Source organism: Sander lucioperca, chromosome 5 (assembly GCF_008315115.2).
Source record: "Sander lucioperca isolate FBNREF2018 chromosome 5, SLUC_FBN_1.2, whole genome shotgun sequence".
In the NCBI taxonomy this organism is placed as follows: Eukaryota; Metazoa; Chordata; class Actinopteri; order Perciformes; family Percidae; genus Sander; species Sander lucioperca.
In genome coordinates this window covers 9,106,771-9,128,775 of record NC_050177.1, presented here as the reverse complement: position 1 = coordinate 9,128,775, position 22,005 = coordinate 9,106,771, and the positions used below count along the sequence as shown (strand labels likewise).

At 39.9% G+C, this 22,005-nt stretch overlaps 3 protein-coding genes across 7 annotated transcripts; 1 reads left to right on the top strand and 2 right to left on the bottom strand.

Moving 5' to 3' along the window:
- Window positions 1-779: 779 nt before the first annotated feature.
- dixdc1a (DIX domain containing 1a) lies at window positions 780-10,745 on the top strand. 3 transcript variants are annotated; one of them, XM_036001355.1, is made up of 16 exons: window positions 780-1,117; window positions 1,230-1,402; window positions 4,813-4,970; window positions 5,089-5,231; window positions 6,467-6,559; window positions 6,808-6,861; window positions 6,961-7,011; window positions 7,294-7,398; window positions 7,519-7,572; window positions 7,667-7,759; window positions 8,501-8,578; window positions 8,838-8,999; window positions 9,184-9,250; window positions 9,440-9,548; window positions 9,811-9,919; window positions 10,151-10,745. In XM_036001355.1, exons 2-16 carry the CDS (start codon window positions 1,380-1,382, stop codon window positions 10,232-10,234), a joined length of 1,383 nt encoding a protein of 460 aa, XP_035857248.1. In that variant the 5' UTR covers window positions 780-1,117; window positions 1,230-1,379; the 3' UTR covers window positions 10,235-10,745. The 3 variants fall into 3 exon arrangements, with proteins under 3 accessions (XP_035857248.1, XP_031152231.1, XP_031152229.1); XM_031296371.2 differs by having other exon boundaries at window positions 5,086-5,231; window positions 7,670-7,759; XM_031296369.2 differs by having other exon boundaries at window positions 782-1,117; window positions 5,086-5,231.
- Window positions 10,736-14,074, bottom strand: pih1d2 (PIH1 domain containing 2). 2 transcript variants are annotated; one of them, XM_031296372.2, is made up of 5 exons: window positions 13,599-14,074; window positions 12,183-12,309; window positions 11,864-12,094; window positions 11,452-11,726; window positions 10,736-11,300 (listed from the first exon to the last, which is right to left on the bottom strand). In XM_031296372.2, exons 1-5 carry the CDS (start codon window positions 13,779-13,781, stop codon window positions 11,160-11,162), a joined length of 957 nt encoding a protein of 318 aa, XP_031152232.1. In that variant the 5' UTR covers window positions 13,782-14,074; the 3' UTR covers window positions 10,736-11,159. The 2 variants fall into 2 exon arrangements, with proteins under 2 accessions (XP_031152232.1, XP_035857249.1); XM_036001356.1 differs by having other exon boundaries at window positions 11,452-11,730; window positions 11,868-12,094.
- An 82-nt stretch (window positions 14,075-14,156) lies between these two features.
- On the bottom strand, window positions 14,157-20,271 carry tmprss5 (transmembrane serine protease 5). Of its 2 annotated transcripts, none has more exons than XM_036001353.1 (13): window positions 19,761-20,271; window positions 18,742-18,880; window positions 18,289-18,369; window positions 17,778-17,891; window positions 17,410-17,551; window positions 17,075-17,188; window positions 16,925-16,968; window positions 16,605-16,767; window positions 16,276-16,460; window positions 15,498-15,596; window positions 15,234-15,376; window positions 14,888-15,091; window positions 14,157-14,363 (listed from the first exon to the last, which is right to left on the bottom strand). In XM_036001353.1, exons 1-12 carry the CDS (start codon window positions 19,761-19,763, stop codon window positions 14,924-14,926), a joined length of 1,395 nt encoding a protein of 464 aa, XP_035857246.1. In that variant the 5' UTR covers window positions 19,764-20,271; the 3' UTR covers window positions 14,157-14,363; window positions 14,888-14,923. The 2 variants fall into 2 exon arrangements, with proteins under 2 accessions (XP_035857246.1, XP_035857247.1); XM_036001354.1 differs by having other exon boundaries at window positions 17,410-17,545.
- Between the last annotated feature and the right edge of the window lie 1,734 nt (window positions 20,272-22,005).

Genomic DNA, 22,005 nt, shown 5'->3' with positions numbered 1-22,005 from the left:
TTAAATGACATCAGGAAAAGCAGTGGCAAAAGTTTTAACCTAAAGAACAGTGCTGGGGTGGATTTCAAGTGTTTTGGAAGTTTATTTCAGATCTCTATAAAAACTAAGAGCTGCTTCTGCATGTTTGGTTTTGACCCTGGGGACGGTGAGCAAGCCTGTTCCAGATGCTCTTAGAGGTCCGAATGGCTCGTAACTGAGTAACATATCAAAAATGTATTTTGGCCCCAAACCATTCAGTGCTTTGTACATAACTATATTTTAAAATCAATTATTTGATCTTTAGGAAGCCAGTTCAAAGCTCTGAGAACAGGGGTGATGTGTTACTCTTTTTTGTGAGAACTCGAGTAGCAGCGTTCTGAATAGGCTGCAGTTGTCTGACTGATTTTTTTACAGAGACCTGTAAAGACACGGTGACAATAATGAAGTCTACTAAAAACAGAAAAAAAAATGTAGGCTGATGTGTGCATTCTATAAATACCATTTTAAGTAAGCAAGTAACCCCATACTTCCTGTGACTGTGTAACTATATCATTAACCTCTCACATGTTTCGGCTTGTGTGGTATGCTGTTATGCAAGCCTGTGATTTTTTTCAACAAACCACATAGATTACCATCTCTTTTTGTAGATCCACATGGTTGTTTCTGATTTTAGCTGCAGTGACATACAGTACACAAAAAGCAAAGGGAAAGGAGAAGGAGAAAATCTTCCTCCTCCTCCTTGTGAAAGGAGAGAGCAGTGAGGAAATGAGGGAGAGGGGGGAGGGTAAACACACCCAGACAGAGCCATGTCTGGCATCCTCGCTCACTGAAAGAAGGAAGGTCTGATACAAAGCCAGTGCGTCCGAGCAGACGAGAAAGAGGGGAAGGAGGGAGGGAGGGCAGAGGGAATAAATGCAAAAAGACCGGCAGAGAAAAAAGGGTGAAAAAGATGCACAAGAGCTGCATCAGTTCTCGTCCGCAAGGAACAAAAAACATTGTGTTCGTGAATGGGAGCTGGTGAGCTCAAGCACAAGGCGAGTGCAATGAGAAACCAGGCAGACTTTACTCGCTGGTGTTGCTGAGCACCAATCCTCTCTCCCTTTATCTGTCACTCCCTGCCAGCTAGGACTGAGCCTTGGTATGATTTAGGGGAAGGGTTCAGGGCTTTTGATTGGGATTTGGAGCTTTGTGTTTTAGGAATATGCTGCTGGAGAGGATTTGAACGTGCTGTTATTTCTGATTGAACACAGTGTGCGAAGTGGAGACGCCTGCTGATTTCAGGGCTGCTCCCCTCCCTGCTATCTCTGGCTGTGTTTGGGCTATGGTCCTGACTGAGAAGCAGAGCATTGCCCAGATGCGGGGCTTTGACTGTATGGGAGGTTAAGTCTGTAAACACCAGCATGGGAGCCAAACAGATGAAATGGTAAGAGCTGTTTTTTAATTATTATTTTAACATTATGTCAATCCAGGATGCTATTTTTGTCTACTGAGTGCATCGGTAGCATAGATATAAATACATCAGGCCTAAATTCAGGAGACTATACATCATCTGAATCATCTTGATCCGCATGTTGGTCTCAGTCTCAGTGTTCGCTATGCATTTCACCACAACAATATGACTTTGATACCCCCAACTGTGCAGGTTATTGTTCACATTGTTTACAGTGCAGTAGGTGTGGGTGTGTCCCAGGCTGTCTGAGCTAAGCTGCTATTGCCTAGCAACCACTGTCTAACTTCCATTACCTGCTTATCCATTTCATGATTCGGATGAACATTATTCATTTTAAATTATATTGGAATAACAAATACAAAATGTTTTGTCTACAGTTAAATATGGCTCACTTTTGGACTGCACATATTTTAAAAAAAAACACCATATTTGCCTCGATTTGGTACAGTATTTACCAGACACGTCAACTGTCGGCTACTGTATTGAACTAATCCTTTAAAAATGAACCGGTTAATGCATAGACTTTTCACGTTGATTACTGTTGGTGATAGAAATACACAGATGCTTAAGTAAAACTTCCAAAACATAATGTAACTACAGTAGAAGGGCATTCAGAGAGTGCAGACCTCCACCAAGCCATGCCCTATCTCACAAAGTTTCTGCTACACAAATGTGTAGTCAGTTTTAGGACTTTTTCTTTTAATAATTTTAGGATAAGATGAAACTTTATTTATCCCGATGGAAATTGCTGTTGCAATACATAAAATACCAAATACAAGTACGTCGCTTAAGCTTTAGCTTAACCTATATGTTCCAAATATGTCCAGTATGTAATGTATGTTTATTTATTTTTTTTTGCAACAGCAGCGAACATCTAAAATGAATTTGTTAGTTTACTGAACTGCTGCACGCTGAGAGAATAATAGAGGGTGTCTTGATAATGTCATCGTCTGCAATGACAAGATGAGTTGAAGGCAGCTGCTCTTTGATCCCCTTTCCAGAAACACTTAGGGATAATCACAGCAGCATCTGATAAGACGCTCAGTTCATGTTTTTTTACGTGACCTGGTGCAATTACACTTTCTGAGGAGCTGGAAGGATCAAAACTAACAGGAGTTTCTCAGTGTGGTGTATGGTTTATGTGACCAAACTCAAAAACCTAAAATTAAAACCTAAAATAAAAGTTTATATCTTTATATGCTTTCTTTGGCTATGTTAGCAGCAGGACGGCAATGTCAGTTCGTAGGTTGGTTCTTAGTTCCAGACTGAAATATCTCAACAACTGTTACATAAATTGCCATGAAATGTGGTACAGATATCCAATCACTTTGGTGATACTCTGACTTTACATCTGACGCCACCATGAGGTTGACATTTGTGGTTTTTAGGGAAATGTCTCAGCAACTATTGGATGGATTGTCAAGAAATTTGGTACAGACATTCATGTTTCCCTCTGGATAAATAAAAATAACTTTGGTGATCCCTTTACTTTCCATCTAGTGCCATCATCAGGTCAATTTTTTTTCTTCTTTTTTTTCTGTTTATTTCCTTTATTATCATTATTATTGCAGTTCAACACGGACATGACAGGTTGTTCATTTCAAGGAGACATTCTTACATTGAACGTATTGACACCACTAACAAACACTAATACAATAAAAAAAAGAAGAAAATAAAAAGGAGAGAAAAGGATAATCACACACGAAGGAAAGGGAGTGACCACTGTCTACAAAACCATCACTACAGTATGCTTAACACTACTGCCTCATACATTGCGGAACTTCCACACATATCCACAAATGAAAAATACTTCTACTACTTCAAATATAAAGCATGTCTCTACTAATTCTACTGGGAGTCAGACAATGTGATTTGTTTCCTAACGTAATCTAAGAAAGGTCCCCATATCTTATTGTACTTATTTGCTGATCCTTTCAAAGAATATCTAATTATTTCAAGTTTAAGAAAATAAAGGGCATATTTGATCCAGTGTGTAAATGTTGGGGGTTTGCTGTCTTTCCATTTCATCAAAATCAGCCGTTTAGCGACGAGAGTAAGAAATGTAATGCTATCAGATTTTGCCTTAGTTAGATGGCTAGACTCAGGATTAATACCAAATAACCCAGTTACAGGGCATGGTGAGATTGATTGTCAAATTTTTAATTAGTCCAATACTTTGATTTATGACTAAAAAGCTGCAAAACATTCCCATCAGCCTCAGTTTTACTTTGCGTTTAGTTGTTAGCATGCTAATGGCTTAAATGGTGAACATTATACCTGCTAAACATCAGCATGTTAGCATTGTCATTTTCAGCATTTAGCTCAAAGTTGTGCCTAATTACAGCCTCACAAAGCCGCTAGCATGGCTGGAGACACTTAGTCTTGATTCCAGTTTCTTTGGTGGCTGAGAGACAGAACTTAGGTGCACATTATGGTAAGTAGTCACAGGAACACGTGCACAATTACTCCATAAAGAGGCAGCGTGAACTCAAAAAGTGACGGATAATACAAGTGTAACGGCTTACTGTCTGCTGTGGTATTAGCTTGTGCTGAGTAATGCTATTAGATAAGCAGAAAATCTCATCGGCTACAATCAAAATCTCACTGCATATGTATGGGAAAAACATGTTTAACTGTGCAAATGCAATCCCTCGGGACATTCTTTGGTTTCTAAACAGTTTTATCCCACAGTTAAGTCCACAGTTTATTTTTCCCCCTCTTAGTTTTTTTGGCCTTGGAGCAGGGTGATGATGTGATGCCTCTCTATCCCTTCTCTAGCATAGAGTTTAGATCTATTTCCCCAGAAGCAGGCATGTTTTCCCATGCAGACACAGAGGGAGAAAAGAAGGAATCCCATGTTAAAGGACCATGCATAATGCCATAGGTCACAGGTCACAGTAGCTGTATCCTCTTTCTACAAACACAGCAGAGTGAAGATGACAGCCGGCCTCTACCTGAGGCGGCAGGAGATGCTCTCAGACAACACAAAACACATTCATACAAGCTGCAAAAACCAACCAGACACTCAGAAACCATACTAGCCTTATGTTTTGAAATTATGGCCGCAAACTATGTAAAGAATTTCCTGTGAGTTGCATGCATTCCCGCTCCAGGTTTTAATCTTATGTCATGCGTTCTTGTTAATTTTATCACTTGTAAATAGTCTGTGATACACTGTAGTCTTATGGGCGTTGCGTGTTTAAAAGCAGATATGGTTTAAAATATTTAGCCCAGTTGGGATTAATTCACATTTGTATGCTCTTTGGGGAGTTATTAAAGCGTATATTTCCATTTTATGTTTGCTAGGCTTATTTATTGCCATTCATTTGGCAGAGATGCAAACACACACACTGATTCCTGCCTGTGCCCACCATCTGTTTCAGCCTCAGCTCAGCCAGCCCTGCTCACTCCCCGAAAGAGGAGTATGTTATCACCCAGTCCGCTGACACCCCGAAAGAAGAAACACTCTATGATCAGTCTGAGGACCAGGGGGAACTTCAGGATGACAAATCTGAGCTGACAGAGAAGAAATCTGTCATAGGTTGGTTGGCTGCACATCAACTCTTTTAGAGCAAGATGGGATGCAATGAATCCTTAAAAAGACGGGGGAAAAAAACTCCCTTGCCTCATCTCCCCTGTACCTCTCTTCCTTTCAGAGGATGTGTCTCTGTGTGGATTGTGTCCCTCCCTTGGGCACGATGTGCAGGAAGAAGAGAAGTCCTGGGAGGAGCAGCTGGACGCCCACCAAGAGCAGCTGGAGAAGGAGATGCAGGAAGCCAGGAGGATGGTGTTCCGCCTCCAGGTAAGTCCTGGTGATGACACACTTTAAAAACAAACTACTGCACCTGCACATTGACAGAAGGCACACAGAGTGCAAATGCACCAGATGAAGATAACCACTCAAATATAGCACACATTTTAGCCTGGTTCCAGATCTTCTGCCCACATTTTTATGTTTTTCAGTGGTTCAAATATGTTCAATACATTTGAAAGAATATGGATAAAATAATAAAAATTCATTCAAATAATGAAGAAACAATTCAACACCTGATTCGCTCTTGACTCTTTTGCTCTGTTGAAACATTTGACTGAGAAAGGACACACTGCATCCCTGGTAAAGTTTCTCCGAGGTTAAAGGGGGTGAAAGTAGTGAATGTTATGATTGCCACAGCCTCTAATGCACCCAACTATAATAATGCCTTCTTTTTTATTCCACCCCGTGCCCATGTTTTCCACCAGTGCACCAAGTAAGCCTGGCCACGAAATTACCAAAAGTCTGTTTGGCACACTCCCAACACACTTGGCAGTTGGCGCCGCCGGTTAATAGAGTTACCATAACCAGAACACCTGAAAGTTGGTGGACAAAAAGTCTCATTGTCCGCCCTTTTTCCCGACCCAGTGTCCAGTACTACAACACAATGGACAAATAAGGATATCACTGGTTACATCTACAGGCAATTCAAATGGGATTTATGGAACAGCAGGACACAATATGACTGATCATCACTGCAGGCATAATAAACAGCAAGAAGCAGTGTCTGTGGTGTGATGAGGTTGATCCTACCTTGCAAAGTGAAGCGATGTGGTTCCTTGACCAAAAAAAAAAAAATACAGTTCCTCCGAGATTTTTTTCTCGCACATTTATGACTTTGTAGTCTCAGAGAATATCCAGGTTTTTTTCTCTTGAATATACAACTTTAATCTAAAAAATTCTGAAAAATTCTAGAATATTACCCTACTCTGTATATGTGGGTTAGAGCAGGTGAGAGGATGAAGTCTGTCTGTACTACTGCAGGCTTTTCAATATTATTTCAATTTGATACAGTTCAATTCCCCGACTTTATTAGCAGAAATGAGAACCTTGTTGTGCAGCCAAGTATAAAAATCCCAAACTGCCGTATTTACAAATACAGAAATAAATCAGGCTTCTCTGCCATGTCTATGTCGTTATGACTGCTTACAGGCCTTCACTCTGTGTGTGTGTGTGTGTGTGTGTGTGTGTGTGTGTGTGTGTGTGTGTGTGTTTTTTGTCCTCAGGCGTTGCTGCTCCATGGCTCTCTCCCCGAGGAGGACCAGGATGGATCTGTGAGCTTGGGAGATAACCGGGTGGCTAACGCTGAACAGCAGCTGGTACAGTGCCTTCTCTCTGCTAAATCGAGAAACCAACACTTGCTCGCCACTTTGTGTGAAGTGTCAGTGTCAGCCCTTCTGTTGTGATGATGTTTGCAGCCGTCACTCCTCTCGAGAGCGGCTACTGTAGAGCACAATTGAATCTCTCTGATCTGCTAGCACGCTGTCAAACCGGCCCACTGCCTCCTCATACGTTCTGACACTTTTCCATTCTCTAATTGCGCTGCTCATACCCTCTCCCTTTGAAGGTTCTAATCCGCAGTCGTCTGGACCAAAGCATGGAGGAAGCCCTTGATCTTAAGGTACAGCTAGTAAATTTAATTAGGTTTAATATAGATGAGCTGCCTTACAAGCAAACAATTTCTTTTTCTAATGCCTCTGTTCATTTCTGTGGCTCTTAGAGGGAACTCCTGAGAAACAAACAGGAGGCACGCCACCTTCAGGCCATCAGGGTAAACCTCTTACTCAAATTTTGAATTATTAAATTAAAACGGATTAAAGCATATCATTCAATCTATTCCACTTTTGGGGTGTTCCAAACTGATTCTGCGGTTTCTATCACACACAATATATGTTTTTTTTTTTTGTTTTTTGTTTTTTATTTTTTTTATTTCTTTATGAAGATAATACATTTTGGAGGATGGTGTATGATGTGATGAGGCAGGTGGAGGCAGTGTATCTGTATTCAGGTCTTCTCTGGGACTTTACTTTAATCTCCCTCTCTTTCTCATTAGGATGCTCTGCAGCAGCGCCTGGCAGTGCAGGAGGATGCTGTGCTGCAGCTAAAGCAGGAACTACTGAGGTGCAACATGGCCAAAGATCAGCTGGAAGGGGAAACTGTGAGACAAGTGATGATTTCCATTTGACACAATAAAATATTTGACTTGCTTGACCCGTGGATGCAGGTTTATGCGAGAGCAATATACCACTCATATATCATGCCGTATATCTGTTTGCAGGCAGAGCTTAATCGCAAGTTGAGTGAACGGAACAAATTACTTAGTGAATATGAGGTATTGTCTTTTATTATTTACACTTCAATGAATTCTTTGGATACATAAACATGCATATGCGGACTTATGCCATCCATGTTTCTTGTCACAATAGCAGCAGCTCGGGAGGAAGGACAGAATGCTGCAGCAGCAGCAGCAAAAGCTCGATGAAGTTCAACATAGAGCACATGAAGTCGGCCTTGGACGGGTAGGGATCGTGATATGTTTCAAGTGTTTCAACAATATATATTTGGATGTCATACATTATACATTACATATATAATAATACTATTTATGTATAGAGCATTTTTCAAAATCACAGTGCAGCAAATTAAAATCAACACATTATAAAATCAAATATATAAAATTTAAATCAGGTAACAAAAGGCATTACCTGGATCAGAATAAGCAAGTAAAACCAATTCCAGTCATATAAATACATACAAGTAAAAAAAAAAAAATCAAATCCAAAAGCTCTACAATAAAAGTACATTTTACTAAGAGATTAAATGGGTGAGGCAGGCTTTTTCTGTGTTTTTGTTATTGTCGAAAAAATCCCAAGAAAATCATAACCAACAATGTCTTGCTCATTTCCTCAATTCTTTCCAACGACCCTACCCTCTCTGTGGAATTCAGCCCCAAGCCTGTTGGTTCCTACTGACTATATAAATCTGTAAATTTGATAACTTAAAATCAGTAATGTCCCATAACAGCTGGGCACTGTCGTTTTTTAGCAACTGTTACTCAGTGCAACAGTGGCTCATTGATGTGTTTTTAAATAGTTTTTGGGACAACAACGGGGGCTTTAAGCTCAGAGGAATAAGGTATATCAGGCTTTGGCTACACTGGTTGGATTTTGTTGTATTCATGGCATTTGTTCATAATTATAGAAAATCACCAGCCTCATCCGCCCTTATTTATGTATTTAAATGTTTTGTTCATTTTGCAGTCATTCAGGATTGAAAGCAGTGGGTACAGTAACTCAGTGGCTTCTACATCTCCTGCAGTATTCCAGCACACTGCACCAGTACGTCTTTAATCAATACTATCAATTGCTCTTTACTGTGTCTATGTGATTATTATTATTATTATTATTATTATTATTATTGTATGGAAGTTAATTTATGGTAGGAAAAGAATTTGCAGGACAAAAATGAAAAAAAAAATTATTAGCTTTTTTGTGCTTTTTTTCTTGATGGAAATGGGCTTTCATACTTAACCTTAACATGAAAAACATAACGGCATTTATAGAAATTGTTTGATTATCAATAAGCTGTTTGTCACAGGGGGAAGAGCTGCAGCTGGTCAGGGAGGCGCTGCGTAGTTTGAGGGACAGCTTTTCTGGCCATGACCCCCAACATCACACCCTGGACACCCTGGAGCAGGGCATGTCCAGTCTCATGGACCGACTACACACTTTGGACAACCAGCGCAGACAGGATAGAGGGGTACACGCATGCACGCACACACACGCACGCACACACACACACACACACACACACACACACACACACACACACAAACCATTTCAGCGTATATCTTAAAAAGGAGGAACACATCTGTCACCTGATGAGTGAGTCAACAACAAATAACATCCAAATGTTTACCATGAGCAATTGGTTCTTCTTCTAGGAGGAATTTAAATCAGCAGGACGCAGAGCCAACTCGACAGACCGTGACTCCTGGCCGCAGAGCTCAAGTGAGGCAAACAAAATCCTTGTTGTCTGTTTAGGATTTGTCATGCCCCTGCAACATCTCAACTCTGGCTGTTAAATCAAATTGTGCCGTTCAATTTCACTGCTATGTATTATCGGCTGTGAGGCTAGAGCCATTTTAGACTTTGGCTGTGGAAAACAGTATTTGTTGTTTTTTTTGTGACTATTTCCAGAAATGGCGCACTCACACAGCAGCCCTGGACTGGACACCGCTGTCTCCACTAAAGTGCTCTACTTCACTGATCGCTCGCTCACGCCGTTTCTGATTAACATCCCAAAAAGGTGAAAAACAAACACACACTTTATAGTGGGTTTATATAACAGTGTTATTGTTTGTTACCTCACTGTAGCGTGCATGAATTTTAAGCAAATTGCTGTTTGGATTTGGGCTGCACGCTAAAAACAAATGGCTTGATTCAGACATGAACTGAGCTGCATATAGATGCTTCAGTATCTGTGCTGGTTAAATGTTTACCCTAGAAAAGCTTAATGTCTATGTGGGTGTATGTGTGCATAGATCATGACTGACAGTGTGCTCTTACAGGCTGGGTGAGGTGACACTGCGAGACTTCAAGGCCGCTGTGGACAGACAAGGCAGTTTCAGATACCACTTCAAAGCCCTCGACCCAGAGTTTGGCACAGTAAAAGAGGAGGTAGGCGTGAGAGTAAAATTATAGCCCTTACTTCTTTTTACATCAGCTTCAGCAGGCAAATATAAAATGGCAGTTATGGAGTAGGATATGCTAATAATAGCTGTGGCTGCGCTATACTTCAAAACACTGCAGGAGGACTTAGTAGTCATTTTCACTTTCTCTCCAAACCTTTGTATGTCATAGACGTTAAGTGGTTCTTAGATATGTAAATGCTGGATATTGGCTGTTCAGGTATTCCAGGATGGAGCAGTCGTGCCTGGCTGGGAAGGGAAGATTGTAGCGTGGGTGGAGGAAGACCACGGAGAGAGGAGGTAGAGCTCAAAAGACCCAATATCACCACTACAAACCTCAGTTGTTCCCACTGGACCAGGATTTCACTGAAAATACTTGTGATGCCATAATAGAGAAGTTATAATACAATTAACTGGGACCAATGGGTATAACACCATTTCGATACAAAACCATGTTTTCAAAGTTGAATGTTTCATATGAAGAATTTGACTTGACATTTGGGTACCACTTCATTTTTTGTTAAAGGAATGGATATTATACATTGTTTGCAGCTCATAAATTTATTAAAATGTGAGACTACCAATTAACGGTCTGTATTGTGATACTTGAAACTGAAATATGAAAGCAAGTTAATGTGATTTCCAAAAAATAACATCCCACATCATAAGCTGTGCTCTAAAAAGCTGTAATCAGTGCATAGTATGCAAACCTTAAAATAAATGTTTACTGACATTTTTCACATGTTCCAGATTGCCAAATAGTGATGTTGTTCTGCATCCATTTTAATGTTTTAATAAACATGAATTATTGCATGGATCATTTTATTGTGAATTATTCCCCTGGAGTACGGTAATGACACTGTACACCAGCTCCTGGCCATTATACACCTCCACTCATACACCCACACATTAATAAACAAAACCCACAGATTGTTATTAAAGTTAATACATTTTTTTGGGGGGGGTAAGAATTACATTTGCTGCTGAAGATCAACCCACACTGTACAAAGGGACACAGTGAAATATTTGCTGTTTATTGTTTGTTAGCTGAAGTTTTGAGGCAGAGCATGAGTCCCTCCGTAGTATAATGTGTTCACAAGGCTTATTTAGTTTGTTTTGGTTATGTACTTTGAGGATTCTCAGTTCCAGAATTCACTCTTAGCTTCCCAGTTTCTTCAGCACATTCCCAGCACGACTGTGTGCATTTGTTTCTCCATGAAGGCAAATGGTCAAAAAACATCCACATCTAACCTCAAAGTAAGCATTCGTTTCTTCTTGTTGAAAATGGCAGATGCAGTGTCTTCAATCACAGTTTTAGGGAATTCTAAAAGCAAATAGTAGACATCCTCCACTTCCAGCAAGACGTCGTCCTGTGGAGAAAAAATACATTCAGCACACTGTTTGACTCACAAATGTGGAAAGTGGTAGTTGTATTTTTTATGACATCCAACTGTGCACTGACAGACATTGGATTGTAAAGTGGCTGATTCTAATTGGTCAAGGGAGTGTGTAACCACTAACCTTGGAGATTCTCAGCTGGCACTCTGACATGGAGCAAACCTTTGGCAGCTCCACTGTCAGCTCCATGCTGCGAGCAACTCCTTCGTGGTCAGTCTTCACCTCGAGTTGGTACTCTGGCTTCTGAGGCGGCACAAATTTACTGGAGATGACCTGGATAAAATCCTTCTTTTTATTCTCCGCAGTTCTGCAGATAATTTGGGCTGCTGGGTCCTCATCTTGTTTCTCTGAGCGTAGAGAGGAGATCTGCTGCAGAAGGGCAGCTGGGGTCTGACTGGCTGTTAAAAGGAACACGATGGATTATTAGAAACTATAGGAGAAGGTGAAAGATGATACACCTACAGCAGCAAAGGAAAATAGCTCTGACATAAAGAGCTTGTAGCAGCTTATTGGGGTATAGGACTAATTGCTCTACCCATGTCTGGTTGTCCGGAGGTGTTAGGCCACTGCTGAAACCCAAGCCGGCGGTGCAAGTCATCTGGGCTACTTTTGGGGCTACAGCTGACGACAGTGTACTGCTGAGTTAACCTCATCCCATGCTGCTGCTGGGCAAAGCTCAGGGCCAGCATATACACTTCTGTTTTGTTTTTCTTACTCTCTTGTAGCACTGCAGGGTTTAATGCCACATCCAACACAGTAAAGGAACCTGCAAAGGAAAAACAAGTTATTGTTTTTCCTGTTTACATCATGTAACAGTTCTGTAGCTTGTGATGCAGCACAGCTTTGTATTTTACCTTGACCTTCATTTGTGTCTGTTTCCAGTTTTCCTGCACACACGGGTAAAGGCCTGCTGGGATCCTGAGGTGCAGGCACACGTTTCCAGCTGCATATGTTGATATACAGTGACCCTTTCTTGGGCTCCTGTTGAGGACACAGATGTACCGTTTGTCAAAACACACCCTTTCTTTAAACTTTAAATGCACACAGGTGTGGCAGCTTTTGTATTAAGAGATTTCGCCGGTAGAGCTGAAGTGATTAGTCAATTAAGTGATCAACAATTTTGAGCAGAAATGGCAAATAATTACTGGTTTCAGCCTCTGAAAAGTGAATATTTTTTAGTTTTCTTACTCCTCTGTGGTAGTACATTGAATATTTGTGGGTGTTATACTTGGTTGGACAGAACAAGACATCTGAAGATGTTACAATAGGCTTTGGGAGCTTGTGATGGGCTTCCACTATTTGCTTGAGAAAATGATATGTAGATCAATCAATACTTAAATTAATCTATAGTTGAAGCGCTAGAGCAGTGATTCACAAAGTGGGGTCCATGGCACTCTGCCAGGGGGTCTGTGAAAAGTTTTCAGAGTTATTAATTTAAATTAGCAAGATATCATTTTTATTTTATTCTTTTTAAAAGGCTTCATAGTTCAACAAATATTTGAATTTTTAAATCTATAATTGTTTACATTACATTCTAATCTAATAAATCTACAACTCTTAGAATCTGCAATATGTTTAATACATGTCTAATATTTTTCTAATAAATGTATCTTGTGTTGTTCTTTCACATAACTAAGACTATAAAAGTGTAAAAAAAAAAAGGCTAAGGTTACGTCAAATTATTCCAAGGGACATGAGGGACCCGTATATTCTCAATCTTGTAAACCGGGGTCCTTGGCTGAAAAAAAATTGTATGTCTACTGCAATCACATGGGAAAAGTAACTACATTTACATACTGTGAATCGTTTTTTTTAAATCGAGAATCGTTTTTGATTCGAAAATCGATTTTGAATCCAATCTTGAGCCTGAAAATCGATATCTAATCAAATCGTGACATTTTCTGAATCTTGCACCTCTAGTAGAGAGTACTTAAATCAATCTGATAGACCTTTGTCACAGTGGACATATTCACTAAGCCTAATAAAAAAGTATAACTTAGTAATAATGCATTTCATCAGGTGCTAAGTGTTATATCAAATTATGTAGCTAGCCATCAGATTGTGTCCATACTTTTTCTTTTATCGACGGTGCCGTCCGTAACGTTAACGTTAATGTATTTTTACGGAGCAAACGTTATCAGAATTTGTAACACTTTGCAAATACAATGCGAGAATATTTTTTTGTAATTTTAAAGTAAAGTCATTTTAAAAACGTTTGCAGTGACAACATAACTTGTTATGTTTAAGCTGCTGCCACAGACGTCACTTACCACTATTTCAGTGCACAAACAAGAGTCGAGTTCAGGCGGTGCATTGAATTCAGCTCCTTCCTTCATCTGTTTCTCTATGAACTTGCGGTAGGCTGTGGGGTCATTTTGAGAAAGATCATCCAGGATGGACCAAAACTGGTTGACTTGCTGTAAAACATCTGCTGTACTGCCAATGGAGGACATCTTAAGGTAGCTAGCTAACTGTCTTATTTTGGAGTTAACGTTAACGCTAACTAGCCACTAACGTTAGTTATGCTAGCAAGCTGTCTGAAAATAAAACACGACGTTGACTAGAAACGCTGACGTTTGAAAACCTGCTTGTCTACAGTATCACAAATTAATTATGCTATTGAAAGCGTCTGTAAATATAGAACATACATATAACAAACTAACGTAGCTAGTTAATTTCTGTCAAAGTAACAACTAACGTAAAAAAAATCAAGGCTCGCTTAGCTAATGTTGTCAGTTGCTATGGAAACCAGATGAGAAGACCCGTTACACGGAAGCCACCTGGCGGTTAAAGGCAGAGCTGCAGCTCAATAATCACACCGGACACAGTTTTAGAAGAGCCATAATTTATGTTCAATACATGAAAAATATAACGTAGAAATGCATTTTCATATCTCCAGTCTGTCAGTATGTGCACATTATATAACGGACATTTAAAATAAAAATATCAAATATGATTTTCAAATGTCTGAAACAGTAATATCAGGAACTTAGCATCCTCTGTTTGTTGTGCATCGTAAGCCCTCCTCAGTAATTCTGCAAAGAGAAACAGTCATTATTAAGCAAGCAGTGTAAAAACTGTAGGCCTAGTTAAATTCCATTGTGCAGTTTCCTTGCAATTCCTTCCTGTTGTTGATAATATAAAAATCATGATAATGGCTGTGTATGAAATTGATCAGGGCTCTCTGATATTTCTGCAATGAAGTAGCAATGTAAAATATTCCATTATAATTACAAATCCAACATTCAAAAAGTTAAATGAATTTATCAGCAAAATGTAGCAGTAAAATAAACCCGGTGATTATCTTTATTATTACTGTGTAAGCAGCACTTTAATGTTAGTCAAGGCAAAGCTGATTTGAAGTACTTTACATACTGTGTTGAGTACTCTAGTCTACTGCATCATATTTCATAAGATGATCATATTTGTTGTGGGTAGTATCTTCATCTACAGAGTGTAAGTGTAATAGATTAAAAAGTTGTTCTATTTTCCTCTGAAATGTTGTGGAGTAGAAGTATAAAGTTGCTTAAAATGGAAATATTCAAATAAAATACTGTACCTCTGTACTGTATGAATACTTTGTACCACAGAATTTCTAAGAAAACTCTGTTTCAATCATGTCGTAGATCCATCCCAAGAATTCAGCCACTTTGGTGTAAACTCCAGGATGGTTGGGCTCAGCACAGCCTGTCCCCCAGCTGACAACCCCCACCAGCCTCCACACATTGTCATCCTGGCAAACCAAAGGACCCCCACTGTCCCCCTGGAGAGGTAGACACAAACACTGTTCAATATAGACTCACCCAGCCTTCATTATGCCAGTGTTTCACCATAAACAAATCACACAAGAGAGGATGAATCTTTAAAACGCCTCTGCAAGGTAGTGTTCAAAACTCGGATCTGACCTGACAGGCATCCACTTTTCCCTCTGTGTATCCGGCACAAAGCATCCGTGGCGTGATCTCTCCATTGTACATGCAGGAGCTGTTACACTTCTTTGTGCTTATTATGGGAACTGGCGCCTCTTTCAGGGTGTCAGGTGAGTGCACTGAGCGAGAAAACACACATTTAATACTGCTCTGTGAATACATTTGGCACACTGTCATCATGTGTGAATTAGACCTGCAGTAGATGTAAATTAGTTTGAGAGCAGTGCAGCAGTGTCTTACCACCATCAGGCTGTGTGTATCCCCATCCAGAGATCCAGCACTGTGTACCTCCTGGAAGATCATAGTCGTACTGAGGCAAGCAGACGGGCCTAATTGTATCTAGTTAAAGGAAAGATTTACATAATAATTCTGACAGGTTGGAGAAACGTACACATATGTCATGTTTTCCTCCTGTCGTGGTTTTGTCTTGTGATGGGCTTCCTCAAGTTTACCTTGTACTGTGAATATGTTCACTCAAAAATGTGTTTTGCTTATTGTTGCTTCACTAGGTTGTCCAGAATGATGAATGTGCAGAGTTTGACACTAGAAGGCTGTTTTCACATGTATCTACTGAGGTGGAAACGTTTCTCTGTGCTCGCCTTAAAACTCGGTTCAAAACATGTACGAACAAGTAGAATTCTATGACACGGAAGGTGATCCATGGTCCAATATGCAATTTACAGAAATGGGATGTGAAGACTTGAAACCGCCAGTGTACATAAACTGAGAATCGACTTTTCAGTGAAGTAGAGGACATCTTGTGTGCAGTAGTTAAACGTTTGAAATGAAAAATATAGTTATAGTATTCGTTGATTCATCACTGACAGATTTTTCAATGAGTGACAAAGCGTAAATAAAATTTAGAAATGTTTTAAAAAAGGTAATTGGATTTTTTTGGTGTGGACAAACCATACTAGACACAAATTATTACTAAATTATTATTTTATATGTCTTAAAACATGGGGGGGGGGGGGGGGTCTTTAAACTTTGTTGAGGTTGCAAAGACTCCCAGACTAACCTGAGAAATTCAGCGGGGTCCGCAGTTTCATCAGGGCTATATCACTGTCGTGGCTCCTGTGGTTATAGTTCTTGTTGTAAATGATCTTCTCCACAGCGTATCCTGTGTGCTGAGCAATTTTAGCCGAGGTGCGGGTGACAATACCGGCGTAGACCACCCAGCTGGATACCTGAGGTTGCCTGTAGCTGACATTTGAGGGAGAAAAAAAGAGGAGGCAGATACTGATAAGAGAGAATGTGTCCAGTTTGGTGCAGCTGTTATTGTCTGATTATTCTCCTTTGATTTTGACGTCCCGGACCTTTTAGTGCAGGTAAGGTCAGCTGTCTTACTTGTGAACACAATGGGCAGCTGTGACTACCCATTGACTGGTGATGATAGAGCCTCCGCAGGTGTGACGGTTGCTGTAGTAGAGGCTGACCTGCCAAGGCCACCTGCCCGGCGTGGCCTCGACTCCCCCGATTATCCTGGGCAGCTTTGCTCGTGTCCCACATTCTACACAGAGATCCATTCATCAAAAAAGTGTTGGATTGCCGCATCATTCACTCTGTCTGCAGCTGATGTAAAACTTTTTTGTGAAGTATTATTAAGAAACTAAAGGGCTTGGTGTTAGATACAAAGTCAAACAAAAAGTTAAGTTTAATTTGCTCACCAAAACATTGCAAAGCGATAACCTTCCCTGTGATACAGTTCCCCCTAAATGGAAATAAATTGTGTAACTAATCATGAATAAGTAATGTGTTTGTGCCACAATTTTTTCTGCATCATTACAAGTATGATGTCCTCGGACAAATTGCCTTACCTGAATTGCCACATATTTTCCAGATTGCTTTTGTGTTCTGAGGTAATTTGTATAAAGCCGTCAGTATGGTTTGGCCCGATATCAGTTAGATTCACTCCTTTATGCTTGGTCAGTCTGGTAAGAGAACATATGCAAAATAGGTGGGAGTAAGTGTTCAGATAATATAGACTTATAACATGTGAAGCAAGAATGCAAATAAGGTATTAGAAAATCATAAATAAGCCAAGGTTTCAACCTTAGCAAAGCAGGCTAAGACTAAACTAAACTAAGTAAGTGAGTGGGCGTTCCAGTTTCAATCAGTGTCTAGAGCTGAGGTGGTGTGTGATCCTGCAAACCTCAGATAACCAAGCTGTCTGCAGACCAGCGTTCCCAGTGAAGAGTTCCACCTCTCATAGCACACTGGTAGCCAGGTGGGCAGCTTCCCCAGCTGGATCTCCAGGAGGGAGTTCTCCGGACTGATCCTGTAAAACACTGAACCTGATTGATTGAAAATCTGAACAACAATAGGCAACAATAAGTAGCAGTTGAATGCTAATTTTGCTACTGTTCAACTAAAAACCACTTCGAAGGTGAACCATTACCCAGTATGATGAGTCGCATAACAATGAGCAACCACACAATCCTGCACTGGTTGTTAATTCATAAATCAGTGAAACAAATGCCTGCTTTCCAACCAACGTTAAAGAGAGGACGAAACACAGACCTTTTCTGGCATCAGAGATAGAAATGTCTTCTGTCACATTGCAGAAAGGCGTCTCCTTTGTGTCCCCAAGTCCCACTGGACTTTGGGAATCGGAAGGCCTCAGCAGAAGTTTAACTATATGTAGATAAAGATGTACTTGATCAGTCTTTTAATCGGCCAGTGAGACAGGCAGCAACAATGGGTTTATTTCTACTAAATGTTACCAGACTTTCTGATATATATATATTATATACACACATTATATATTAAATATCTTTTCTGTTTTGGACTGTTGATCGGATTAAACAAGCGATCAATAACGACACTGATTGTTAGGTGCAGCCCTATAACAAATTTTGAAACCTTTCAAATGCTGATTATATTGCCCTCAAAAATATCTGTATCTGTCAGGCTCTGCTGTGACCTGAAAATGCACAGAAGCTTGAGTAGCTGTAGCAAGACACATTCGTCTCAACAGCTCCTGGTTACAGTTAAGCTAATTTACTGATTCTATCTCAACACAATGACTCACCTAGAAACCAGACACCTACAGCTAAGCCTCCCAGGAGTCCAACTGCACACACCACTGCCAGCAGCCTCACCAGCCTGTGAGCTAAAGCAACAATTAAGACTGGAGTTAATGCGCCCTGATCCCAGATATGAGCTGAGAAGAATAATTAAATGTCAACTGTTACATATATAGTACAATGACACACAGCACAGAGACAGAGGCAGACATTATTAAGCTATGTTCTGTACATGCACAACATCTATACAGTGACATTTTTATATAAAAAAGTACTGCTTTGCTTATTACTGGACTGTAGATGGTTTGATTCAGTGCAACGTCTTAATTGGGCTTGTTCTTTATATGAAGGGTAACGTCTTTTAACCACTCTTGTTGTTTTTTGCACAGGTGACGCAGGATTGCTCTTGTAGTCTGATGCCCAGCGGGTGGTGGTGTTGGTGCACCACTGGAGCTTACCGTGAGTCGTAGAGTGAATCCCTTTTAACCAGCCCTGCACTCCCTTGGTCCCCGTGACTCCTGCTGTTTTATCTGAATGAAAAGAGTGACTGACAGCTGCCGGGTTCTCAATCACTGATAATGTGTCTCCATCAGGACTCTATAAGAAGTAGAGTTAGCACGTCAGACCTCATTTACAGCTTGCTCCTATTTGTTAGAATTTTGGCAAGTTTGCTTACTTACGACAAAAAAAAACAGTGTTGACCATCTGCTCCTTAACAACAGTGCACCTGTCAGGCTCTGTCAGATTTAACTAGGAGCACTGTAATCCTGGATATTAACCACCACTACCAGACCAGATGTATGGAGTCAGAGATATAGGTGTGCACAGGTGTGTGTGTCATAAATCTCCTCAGTGTGCAAGGTGTAATGAGAAAGTTGGAGCATTGGCATGTATGTTCTACGTATTGTAAAACAATTTTTCATTTGAGGTTAAAACATTTCCTGTACCTTTTTTCAGAAAGGTTTAATCACTCTGGAGTGTGTGTGTGTGTGTGTTTTTGTGGGGCTTACTCTCCGAGGAGCAGCTGTTTCTATAAGCAACGTATTGAGAGTATTATAGTCATTATAATAAAGCTCTCCATAGATGTGAGCTGCAGACTTGATATTATACAATTACAGTACGAAATCCATCTAAAGAAAATGCCATCTGCTCACTGTAGCACTTGAGTGTAGCTAAACATGTAATTTTGGATTTAGAATTAGCATGAGTTGCATATAGTACAAGAGGCACTTTAGAAACTCAGTACAGCTGTGCATCATAGGTCAAATTAAGATGCATGTGAATTATATATACATACAAAAACACAACACACAAGTAAATGTGATACAAGTTTGAAATGAACTCTACATCTGTCAACAGCAGCTGTTACTGTATGTTGTGATGGTGCAGGTGACAATGTGAGAAAGGTGTTGTTGACTCAGGATTGCATACATTAGCCAGATGGAGGAAGGTGTAGTGAATATTCTCCCTTTCTTACCATGTTTTCCTTGCGTACAGTCCTGAGGATAAAGCAGCGGTGTCCGTGCTCATCAGTAGGCCTGTGTTGGAGGTAGAAAGGTCCGTCCCGCTCGCAGTTGATGCACCATTTGCCGTTTAACAGAATGCAACTCTGGATTTTCCCTTCACAAAGAGACAATGAGGTCAGCAGTGGTGCAGAGAATGAGGCTGTTGTTTGTCCACGGGGGTCATGGGGCCTGCTGAAGCAAACTGAACCAGGTCTTTGTAGGGGGGAGCATCTCCAGAGATACCTCCAAGCTGACTATTGATAGGACACCGGGTGTTGCTAGGTAACACTTTTTACCTGTGCCAAAAGATTGCCCATTTCCACCTGAGACATGTTATTACCTGACAGTTTGTAGGTTCGGAGAAAAGGTCATTATTGCAGATTGTTGAAAAGTCTCATATCATGTCAATCCCCTTCATTTGGAATCCAAAGCTATCGTCTCTCAACACTCAGGAACAAAATGAAGTCTGTTCTGTCTGCCCGCTGACAGATGAGACTTTCTCTTCTCTCCTCACCCTTTTAACCAGCTCACAGTCAGACTGTCTATATCAATATTCTTGTTTCGGTATTTCAAATACCGTCTTTGTTTTGAGTACAGTAGAAAAGGTGGCTTGAGTGGCTTCAAAAAGGGATCATTAACTCTTAAGAATAGTAAGAATAATTAATAACTGAGATGTGCTCTTTGAAAATGGTGAGAAGATTCTTTGAAGGAGATCAAAGCCTGACTTTTTACCCACAGATGAAATATTATTTTTTTTATTGAAAAGAAATGACTAATTTGATCCTTGTAGGTAAAAAGAACATTCGATACAAAGGTTGTTTATGTATCTCCCATTTCATATGCGTGGTGTGGGATTAGTCAGAGTCCAGGTGACGGGAACAACTGCCAGAAAGAAAATTCCTCCTCGTCCGACTTCCAAGGCCGAAACCAAGAAATGGCTCAGATCTATTTGGCTCATCTAACAGGTGTCATATGGAGTTATTTGGAAATCAAACACAGAGTAATGAGCATTGCAGCAGTGGCGTAAATTGCATGTGATGGAGCAACAGCTGAAATTCATATCAGTAGGGTTGTGAGGTTAATAATGTTTGATAATATTAGCATTGTGCTTAATTGTTCTCTTGCAGAGGCACACAGAGGAGCAAGGAGAACATAGCTGCTATTTGGTCATTTTCACAGGGATTTGACGTCTCCCTCTTCTGGTGAAGTTTGTTTTCTCAGACAGCCGAGTCAACAGTGATTTACAGAGCTGCCATTCACTTTTGTGTTGATGTTGAATAAAGACATTTTCATCCAGAGATATGCATGTACCTGATCAGTTCTTCCAGGAATTGGTGATTTATCCTTCATGCATCTTTGTTTTGTGGCATAATATGTAGTCCCGGATATATAAAAAATATTCATTGGCCAAATATTTTAAAAATAGTTTCACAACAATTTTGTGTTGTGTTTTCCTTTTTCATTCTTCAACAATGTATTCATGATTTTAACTCCAATCGGCCCAATATTAACCCCAATATTGGCCTCACTTGAAAGGTGGTTCTTATGAATAATATCGGTATTTCACAATCAGTTTATTAGGTACACCTAGCTAAAACTAATTTAGTCTAATGCAACAGTCCTACAATAAATCCTGCCTTCATGAAGGTTATAATGTTCAGTTTTTTGCTGAAACATTTAAGGCTATGTGTTTCGTAATGCTGTTGAATTGTTTTGAGGTACACATAGTGTCAAAATGATTAGTTATCTAAATAATGAATTAATTACTTGATCGACAGGAAACAACGGCTAACAACTGATAACTGAGTTGTCATTTTAAGACATTTATCAAGCAAACACACCAAATGTTCTCTGTTTCCAGCTTCTCAAATAAAAGGATTTGCTTACTTCACTTTTGTATCACTGTAACCTAAATATCTTAATGAAATAAATGTCTATATGCAGTTGAATGGACAATATAAGCTTTGAATTTTGAAGATTTGAAGATGTCAACTGGGGCTTTTTGGGAAATTGTGCAGGACATTTTTTATGTTTTTCTTACATTTTGTAAATGAATAATCTATACAATAATCAACAGATTAATTGATAATGAAAATTATAAAGTTGAATTCACATTCACAGTTGAAACAACCACAAAACGATTTAGGCCAGTAAACTATTAAGTAAATATCTAAACGAGTAACTGACGCAAAACACTGACACAAAAGATGAACTTAA

Bases quoted from the DNA above. Each gene is read 5' to 3' on its own strand.
- dixdc1a (XM_031296369.2), top strand. From the start codon at position 1,380: ATGGGAGCCAAACAGATGAAATG. The intron at 1,403-4,812 runs GTAAGAGCTGTT...CATCTGTTTCAG, and splicing joins GGAGCCAAACAGATGAAATG to CCTCAGCTCAGCCAGCCCTG. The intron at 9,000-9,183 runs GTACACGCATGC...TTCTTCTTCTAG, and splicing joins AGCGCAGACAGGATAGAGGG to GAGGAATTTAAATCAGCAGG.
- pih1d2 (XM_031296372.2), bottom strand. From the start codon at position 13,781: ATGTCCTCCATTGGCAGTACAGCAGATGTTTTACAGCAAGTCAACCAG. The intron at 12,310-13,598 runs GTAAGTGACGTC...TGTCCTCAACAG, and splicing joins GTTTGTGCACTGAAATAGTG to GAGCCCAAGAAAGGGTCACT. The intron at 11,727-11,863 runs GTAGAGCAATTA...TCCTTTTAACAG, and splicing joins CTCCGGACAACCAGACATGG to CCAGTCAGACCCCAGCTGCC.
- tmprss5 (XM_036001353.1), bottom strand. The intron at 16,768-16,924 runs GTGAGCAAATTA...ATCTCTGTGTAG, and splicing joins TATCGCTTTGCAATGTTTTG to AATGTGGGACACGAGCAAAG. The intron at 15,092-15,233 runs GTCAGATCCGAG...CTACCTCTCCAG, and splicing joins GAAAAGTGGATGCCTGTCAG to GGGGACAGTGGGGGTCCTTT.